The sequence below is a fragment of the Penaeus japonicus genome, unplaced genomic scaffold, assembly GCF_977035675.1.
Source record: "Penaeus japonicus unplaced genomic scaffold, GWHDUDI00000001_assembly GWHDUDI00000017, whole genome shotgun sequence".
Lineage (NCBI taxonomy): Eukaryota > Metazoa > Arthropoda > Malacostraca > Decapoda > Penaeidae > Penaeus > Penaeus japonicus.
The window spans coordinates 4,353,192-4,363,191 of NW_028234419.1; the positions used below are offsets into that span (position 1 = coordinate 4,353,192).

General features: G+C 34.3%; 1 protein-coding gene across 8 annotated transcripts in view; it reads right to left on the bottom strand.

Moving 5' to 3' along the window:
- Positions 1–1,532: 1,532 nt before the first annotated feature.
- The window catches only part of LOC122261962 (lipopolysaccharide-induced tumor necrosis factor-alpha factor homolog), a 32,451-nt gene continuing 23,983 nt past the window's right edge, over positions 1,533–10,000 (bottom strand). For 3 of the 8 annotated variants that reach the window (XM_086545867.1, XM_086545868.1, XM_086545869.1), the window contains exons 3-4: positions 9,142–9,295; positions 1,533–4,825 (exon numbers count right to left, since the gene is read on the bottom strand). In XM_086545867.1, coding sequence (XP_086401993.1) covers positions 4,717–4,825; positions 9,142–9,295 — 263 coding nt within the window. In that variant the 3' untranslated portion in view covers positions 1,533–4,716. The other 5 variants (XM_086545864.1, XM_086545865.1, XM_086545866.1 and 2 more) reach the window with 2 other exon arrangements.

Consider the following 10,000-nt stretch of genomic DNA (forward strand, 5'->3'; position numbering starts at 1 on the left):
CCTATGGCTGTGCGACCTCCAATAAGGCTGACTGTAAAACCCGAGAAGTAAAGAGATTCCTTAGGCGAGTTTGGGCTCATTTGATCTGGATATAAAAGCGAAAACTCTCAAAATAGTTTGAAATTGTCAAATAGCTTCACCAGTTCTTTTAATTTACTTTCTCGTTTGTTCTCAGTCTCTCCCTCTCGCTCTTCGGAGTCCTAACATCTACACTGGCCCTATGCTACAGTTTAGCTGAATACTGTGCCCCAGTTTGGACACGCAGCACCTACATAAACAAGATGGACACCAAAGTCCTGCGACTTATTTCAGGTGCCATCAGGTGGAACCTGGCTACTAGCAATGTGCAACATTCACTTGCAACAGCTTTCGCAGAGAAGAGCTTGCCCAGAGGCAGCATCAGCCTATCTCACAGAGAATATCACAACACTCAAACAAGCACAGGCTTCAGCACCCAACACCTCAAGCTAGAAATCAAGGCTTTTCAACAGAACAAGGAAGGGAGACTTTGGAGAGAGGAATGGAGCTAAACCCCCTAGAGGTGGGGAACTGGTAATGGACACCACTCAGCCACTGAATGAATGGCTTCCGCAGCTTCTCCAGAAGGCCATGGACACAGGCAAACAAACTCAGATCAAGTCATGCAAGAACAGCTGCGAACATGCATCGATGGGGCTACCATAAATGCACCTAACTCCACTGGACACTGATCACCTAGTGCTCCACTGCCAGCCACCGCAGTGCCTGGGAGCCCCCATTCACAAAGCTGATAAAAACTTTACTGGTTATATTAGACACATACCTGGTGTGAAATATACCATGCGAAACTATAATGACACTCTCTCTCTCTCTCTTTCTCTCTGTATGTGTATGTGTGTATTTCTTTTCTTCTTTTTCTTTTGGCACACAAGGATTTATAAAGGTAATAGGATGTGTATTGTGTGTGTCTCTTTTGAAATGAAATAACAATATTCTGATTATCAGTTATTTGGCACACTCTCTCATACAAGCACACACACTCTTCATACTGATAATATACAATCATGATTTGTCTATTTCATATATCATATTTGTGAAATATACTAGACATTACAAAAGAATTCACTCTATCATGACAATTACAATGTTACAAATATTCAACTGCAAAACCTGTAAACAACTGAAAACAGAACTTTAAAATGTTTTCCTCAGCTGAATATTATCATCTGTCATTCAGCAGTTATTGAATACACCATCTGCTCCCTTAAACCAGGAGCATTATATGTAATATTTAGCATACTTGCTCATAAAGTGTTTTACATAAAACATTAGTTTAAAAAATCAGATAAAAAATTCTGCATCTGTCCCGCATGAAAAATATCAAAATACTAGTATCTATTTTTTTTTTTAGTTTATGAAACAAAAAGTATCTGATAAATACATAGGAAATAGATGAATATTTCAGATTTCAAATGACCTCTCTTGGGTAACTTCATTTGAAGCCATTAAGACTATAGAAAAAAGTCAAAACAATTGGGAATAATGAAACACTCTTCCATTGCAACTTTGTATTGCGTTATAAGTGTCATGGTGTCATATTCAACATAACATGGATAGTAACACATATAGTATGCTTACAAGTCTGTTAATATGCAATATTTTTAAATTGTTTCCAAGCCTTTACTTAGCATAAAGAACTCACTTAACAAAGTAATATTGCCTAACTAGGAAGTATACAATTCTTATCTGGTATTCTCAAATCACTGAGCAACTCAAATAAAAACAACTACCCTTGTAGGGAGTTCTTCATCCAAACATAAAATCACGCAGCATATTTTTGAGGGAGTGTAATACTGGCTAAAGACATTTATTTCATTGCCTTTGAAAAGTACCATAAAAAGAGGCTTCCATAATATTTCCCAATTAGGCACTGGTTGGGATATTTGGTTAATTCAGCAAGGAAAAAGTGAAAATAAAAACGTATCTGAATACAGTTTAAAAAGAACCATGCACAAGACTTATTCTAATGAGTAAGATACAGATGACTTGTTTACAGAGATGAAATAAAACTACATAGAATTATCTATTTTGGTACATAAAGACCTGTATGATAGTGGTCAACATGGTTAAACTTTGTAAATAAAGTTGTGCAGTGTATGTCCATTTTTCACACAATCGGCAATGAGACCGATATTCTATATCATCTTCTACTCTATTGTAAAAAAAGTTATACATTACATAGATTAGCCATGTCAGAAAATATATGAGCTTTGTTTAAATGAAGTTCACCACTCACTTAAATCCACTTAGTGCATCAAATCTTTATGCAAAATATACAATTACAATAATACCAAAAAATAATAGCAATATTCATCAAAAATAATCATGTGTGTAAGTAAAATAATGATGAAAATAACTAATCCCTTCCTTTTCTTACTAATAATAATTATAAAAGCACCATCATATAATCTCACTACTAATCAAAATAATAAAGACATTGTTAATAATGATCATGGCTAATAACATGAACAAGAACAACAATAATAATAATAATAATAATAATAATAATAATAATAATCATAATAATAAATAATAATAATAATGATAACAATAATAATAATAATAATATGGAACATGATGATAATAATAATAATGGTAATGACAATGATAATAATGATGATGATGATGACAATAATAATAATAATAATAATAAAAAAAAAAAAAAAAAAAAAAATAATAATAATAATAATAAAAAAATTACTCATAATAACAACAATAACAACAACAGGTTCCAAAAATCTTTCGGTTCTCTCCAAATGTTTCAACATTTCTAAGTTTCTGTAAAGCAAGGAAATGTATTTGGTGGGTTGCCAATCTTTAAAATAATGACTTATGTTCACAACATATGATATTACAAAGAATATGTTGAAACACCTGAAGATATTACCAAGAACATACTCTACCCTGAATCCAAAAAATGCAAAATACAGCAAGTCATACATTTCTTGTATTACTTATTTGTTACCTTTTTCTATTGAGATTCCAAGAAAATACTGATAAATTTACTTGCGCACCTTTGAAAGCTTACTTGCAACTCATACATGGAGTTGGTGTCACTTTAGTTTCAAAATATTAGAAACTCTCTACAGGCTTAGTTTTAAAAAACGTTATTCCTAAATGAAAAAAGAAAAAACAAGATTAAAAAAAATCCACAGTCTTTGATCATATTAATAATGTTGCACACATATTAATCCTTTTGTGAATGGTTCAGTAATGAGAACAATCCTCTATGCATGTAGTAACAGTTCAGTACATTCTAATAAATCTAATTCATAAGTATTAAATCCTCTCCTTTTCTTCATCTTATATATAACATGCAAAGCCTTTTCTTAAAGTTCAGAAGAATTTACAACCCAAAAGTTACTGTTATTGCCATTAAAATAATAGGGAACTGAAATTTACTGCAAAACAAAGCAAATACACACGTTTTTTAATACAATAACATTATCCTAAATAAGTATCAGCAACTACAGCTGAATTGTTTACATAAAAAAAATATCAATAAAGCCTTGTTCCTTTGTGGGTTTAGCGAAAAAAATGCATTGTACATAAAAGATATGTATATAAAACATTTAATAAATTTTGAGAATAAAGTCTTCCCAACCTATGTCAACGTAATCTCTCTTCAACTAATGCTAAGATGACACTGCCATGATTAAAAAAATAACTCCTTATATGGTCTGGATTCCATATAACAAGTGGCTGTTTTGAAAATGAGGTACAGTACTTCCTTCCTATTTCTGCTTTAATCTACTGGAACATAATGTATGAGATTCAGGGTTACATTACATGTGAACTAATGTCTTGAGAGCAACAAAAATTGGCAACTACTTACTAATTCACAAATAGATTCTAAACTCCTCTTCAAACAATACTCTTTGATATATGTGACAGTAAGTAATAGCAAAGGCAAAATAAGGGTAACTTTTTTCCTATTCTGATGAGCATATCCATTCAAAATTAACTCATCTGCAAGGCACTTCATATACAAGTATGGAAGAATTAAGTAATACCAATATGTTTACCTAATCTAAAATATTTTTCCTTCTTTCCATGTACTAAAGACTGATCTGATACTTTATAAAAACCTGTGTCTAAAGAAAGTGAAATGTCTATGAACTATCAATTCTTGTTGGGGACCCTAATTTGTAACTTCTTTAACATCCAACTTGTAATAAAGAAATAAATTTAGAAAACACCATTGAACTTCACTGGTTCATTCTCTGTGAAATCTATTACTACCAGCATGCTACTGCTGTAGATTCCCATAGTTTACTCACTATTTTCCTATTAAAATAAATAATCTACATCTAATGCGATGCTGCAGTAAAATTTTTGTTTCTGGATACTTACATTAGGGAATTTATTATGGCAATCCTTATTCATAAAGTGAAGCCAACCACATCGTACATTTTCTAATATCTTACTGTTGCAAGGCCATTGCACATTGCAGAATAACCAAAGAACTAGTGATAATACAAATACATGAATATATGTAAAACATTATAACCCTTAAACATTTTCATTTCAAACTGAAAATATAAAATATGCAAAATGAGAAAAATAAATATACTATACATATATATATCTCTACATACATCTGCTCTGTCTGCTACTGACTGTCACATAATAACCACCATTAAGAGTGAGACGTGTGGAAGGTTAAAATGTTGTTTTCTATCCTCTTTTGTATTTGCCCAGGAAGGCTTGGCAGTTAGGGCAATTGTGCTCGACATTCATGCACTCATTAATGCAGCAGGGAATAAGGCAGCAACCCAGCCAGCACCTGTAGGGGGGAAAAATATAAGTAATTATTTGGTAAGGTGGGATAAGAAATATTCAGACAGAGATATGTGCAAAGGTTGGAGGAGGAGGAGGAGGAGGAGGAGGAGGAGGAGGAGGAGGAGGAGGAGGAGGAGGAGGTAGAGGCAAGGCAGTTTAGGTCCAAACTGAGCCTCTGGGTAACTCATAGATACACATCAAATTACTGAAAGGTCATAATTTATACATGATGAAAATGATTACCAATAAAGATCCATTTTTTTAACAGTTGCTCACCTACCCTCTGCTCTTAGGAGGGTGATGGAACAGTTTTGGAGGAGTAGGGACAGGAAAAAGAGAAGGAGCAAAGGAAGAGGGGAAAAAATTCATCATTATTGGTGGTGGTGGTGGTAGTAAGCACATACATACAAAGAAAAGTGAATACCATGGTTTTAGATATATATATTCTACTTTTTATGTTGCATGTGGTATCACCAACTTTTAAAAATCTGGTAACATTTAACCCATTGACGAAGGGGCTATTTTGGCTCTTAACCCATTCACGCAGGGACTGTTCCGGCTTCGCACGGTCGCAATACCGGGGTTCTCAAACGCATGAGCCTAACACCTTGAGATTCTTGGACGCACAAGCTGCAAGTCTGACGCAAAAACCACAAAATGTGTCATCACGTCAACCGGCTCCAATGGGTTAATGGTCGAAATGCCAGGATATTTGAACGCATAAGCCTAACGCCTAGGGATTCTTGGGCACACTAGCTGTGAGCAAGCGCTGTACGGCTGATCACCCGGCGTACCGACCTTGACTAAATATCTCGTCGCCTGTGTCTGACCCAAAAAACACTAAATGTGATAGCAAGTCAACTGGCACAAATGGGTTAAACCATGTAAGTTTAACGCCATGACGATGGGGTGGTTTTGGCTCCATCCAGTCTAAATGCTTTTTTTTTTTTTTTGAGTATGCAGGTCCAATGCTTTGGGCTTTTTGCCTGTTCTGGCCACAGCCTCCAGTTGTATTTACAATCACCTCTTGCCAGCCATATAAAAAGCCACAACGTGATATTGTGTCACCAGGTGCCACCCCATGACGTGTTATCACATCACCTGACATTTATGGTTAACATGATGATGAAAAGAAATATTTGGTTCATGGTTAAATTAATAACTTTTGAAGCAACTATAAACACTAAATGATTGTATCCCAGGTATTATAGTATCAATGTATGCTCAAGGAGATATTCCTCATGAAAAGATAATTTAGATTGTTTCTACTTCATGCTATCAATGATAAACAAATGGATTCATTTTATTCTAAAAGATTAAGAAGTTTCTGCTTTTTGGTTTTGTTTTCTAATATTCCTTTCAAATTTCAAATCACTATCAAAAGAATATTTATTGCTGCTAACTTGTTATCATACATTTCCTATGGACTCCATAATGAACTAATGATGTAAACAGTTTTCAAGCACTTGGTCCATACTCCAAAAAGAGTAATCTTATTTTAAACCGGCTTTATCAGAATATAATAAAATTGAAATATGAATGCATACACATTACTATATTCACACTATATTTTGCCACAATACCCAAGGGTAAAATTCTAGTTAAAAAGCTTAAAAAGTGACTGGCACTGTATCTACTTCAGATATTTGGTAAATTCACATACAGCCAGTATCTTTACATATCATCTACAAATTGCACACAATTTACAGAGTACCTAAGTTTAGAGTATGTGATATTAGCCTAAGCTAAGATGAAATTAGATTAGATCAAATAAAATTAAACAAGCAAAATAAAGCTCAATAATGTCCAAGAATTTCATTTCTGATATCAACTGACATATTCACAAAGTATCTTATTTTTCTAATGATCACCATTCAACTTTATAATGCCAAAAGCAAAAATGCTGCTCTCATTCTATGTATCAATATCATTTAACTTGTACTCGAGCATTTTTCATTGTCAAAAATGTATGAATTGTCATTTAACATTCATATGTTTTTTAAACTAAATGCAATAAATATAATTTCTCATTTACTTTTTTAATTCAGGTAATATTCAAGTCATGTATAGTTTAAAATTATAATGACAAGAAATATTTGGTTCATTTTCCAAACTATAATATAAATAGTGGTATCTATTTTGTGAGTGAGCACAACAAGGAAGGTTGAAAAATAAGTCATTAATTCCTTCAATTATGATGACCTAGTAAACAAAATGCAAACTAGAATCCCTTTGGTAACATGCATAAAGTCATATTTCATCCAAAAGTCTAGAATATAACAGAAAATAGTCACATCTTAACCCATTAGTAGCGGATGGCATAATTTGCTGCAAAGGCAGTCGGTCATAGACGCGGATGGCATCGTGCAAGACATGTAAAACAGCCATCCTACTGCATAGACCTTTTTTTAATACCGCAAATTGACAGCGGATGGCATGATTTGTTGCCAAGGCAGAGTCGGTCATAGACACGGATGGCACTGTGCCATACAATGTAAACCCGCCATCCGACTGTATACATATTTTATCAAAACCTCGACCAATGGGTTAAACCACACTACTGACCGTAAGTTAAACCCTTATCCAGGTGTAAAAGGCTTTGAGGATTGGATAAATGGATTTGGCACACTTGAAGTGCCATGATGAAAAAAACACTGCTGGTACAAGTGTTAACCCATTTGCATCGGTTGACTTGTTATCACCTTCAGTGTTTTTTTGGTCAGAAGCCAGCGACGAGATTTTTGGTCAAGGCCGGTGCGCCGGGTGAGCAGGTGTACAGCGCTCGCTCACGGCTAGTGCGCCCGAGAATCCCGAAGCATTAAGCTTATGCCTTCGAATACCCCGACGTTCAGACCATTTAGAGCCAGAATTGCCCCGGTGTGAATGGGTTAAGTACATGCTGACCCTGGAACTGCTTACAAAAAATGAAAACCAGTGTATGATTTATTTGGAGTTGGGTACCATTTTGAAATACTTGACTGGCACATATATTGTTTTTGTGGTGGCATATATACTATCATCTACCAATTTCGTGATATCCAAATATCAGTTTCAGCTTTCTGAGTCGAGTCTCATTTTAAAATGTTCAGTTGTGGCTGAGGGTCTTAATGCATAATAACCTTGGATGGGTAATAATATCCCTAACTCAGAAGCAAAAACAAACTAAATGTTGGTTAAGTGAAAGAGAAGGTTATAATACTCCATAAAAGCTATCTTAACCCATTCATGCCGGGGGCATTCCAGCCTTGCATGTCACAATGCCAGGGCTCTCGAATGCATAGGCCTAAATCAATTGAATAAACGACGCCGTATCGCGTCCCCAGCGAACGGGCCTAATATGCACGGTACAGTAGTGTACCACCCGTCACGAGAGGGTTAACTTAAATTGGCTTTCTAGAAAAGATAACCTATTAATCATTTATTCACATAATAACTGATACACAGTATCTCTACAAATTATCTGGAAAATGTATATGCAATTCATCAAGTGGCTAAGTTTCGGCTAGACAAGGTCAATCAAAGCTCAGATGAGATATACTGAGTTAAGCTTGACAATTTTCAGTGATATGAGTAGATCAAGTCACTGTATAAATGGTCTGGTCTTAGAAATGACATATATCAAAGTAAATGGCTCTGCTCTAATGATGTATGTTATCATTATCAAATATTAATCCCAGCATTTCCATTGTCGAAGACAATCAATTTTATCATAGATGGCTTGCAAGCACTTCACCAATTAGTCAATTACCTAAACACCTTTTTAACCCCATTCCTAATTACCCTTATTAAAACCACTTTCATTAATTATCATATTTAACTGACTCTTGTGGAGCCACTTATATAAAACAGACAGTGCATATATGCATGTCAGTATGAATAAACATATATACTCCTGACATCAATGGGGTAAAGCAAATTCAATGGAAGACTAACTCTATATTTTTCTAATAAAAAATATCAGATATTGCTAGGCTTTATTAATCATTGAGTAAAAAGTTACTTCCTGTGATCAGAACTGAACATGCTTAGTGTTTCCAAGTATAGAGCAGTTATGAATACATTTGAATATCAAGCAAAAAGTTATATATACTAATAAATCAGATGGAATTTAAAAGAATATAGAAATTTATATTACCTTCATGAATCAAAATATCTAATTGCAAAAAATGTTCCAACTTCTCTATGGAGATATATAAAATAGAAAATCAAAATAAAAGTTTCTTATATCTTTGTATTATGCAGACACATCATAAAGTGGAAAGTAGATTCAGTTATTGTAAACATTAATAACATGCACAAAAATGATGAATCTTAACTTACCCAAGGATGCAAATAATGCACCCAGACAACCATGCTACCACGGACGGAGAGGTTTTGGTGGCAGTGTCTATCTCGGAATGGCAATGTGGACAGATCATGTGCGTTGACTGCGATCCCAACGGAACCACTGTTGTCACAATAGCGGTTGGGGCAGCTACTTGGAAAAGGAAACTCAATGTTAGATCATTGTGCAAAATCATTATCATTAATATAATTTCTGTTGAAAAGGAATAAATAAACAAATAAACACAGATGCATGCACACAAAACAGAAACACTCACCCATTTACATACATTCATACATACATATATACATACACACAAAAACACACACACACACACACACACACACACACACACACACACACACACACACACACACACAGAAACAAATATAATTTTAAAGTAATAAGTAAACATGTAGAAAATACAAGGAATGACAACTGTCAGTAGACAGAGATACACAAACTATGATACAGGTAATCACATTACAAAAAATTAAATACATATACTTTACGAAGTTGTACAGTAGGAACAACTTTACCTACATCATAATGCATTACCCTGCAACATCTATAAAAAATTGTGAGTTCTTTGTATTGAATAAACCAGGGACTATTCCCTTCCATGACACCCTATCTAAGGACAATTTGATGAGCTGGTTGAGAGCATTCTCATGAAACCTTGATTGCACAAAGGAAAAAAGTACATATAGACCAAATTTCAAAAGGTAGGTAAGTTCCTCTCATCCCCTTCTTTGCAAATGGCAAAAATGAAGATATATATGACTGACCATTAGAGGGAAATATATCAAAATCATGCTAATAGCCCCAACTGAATGATTAACAAACTGCACATAA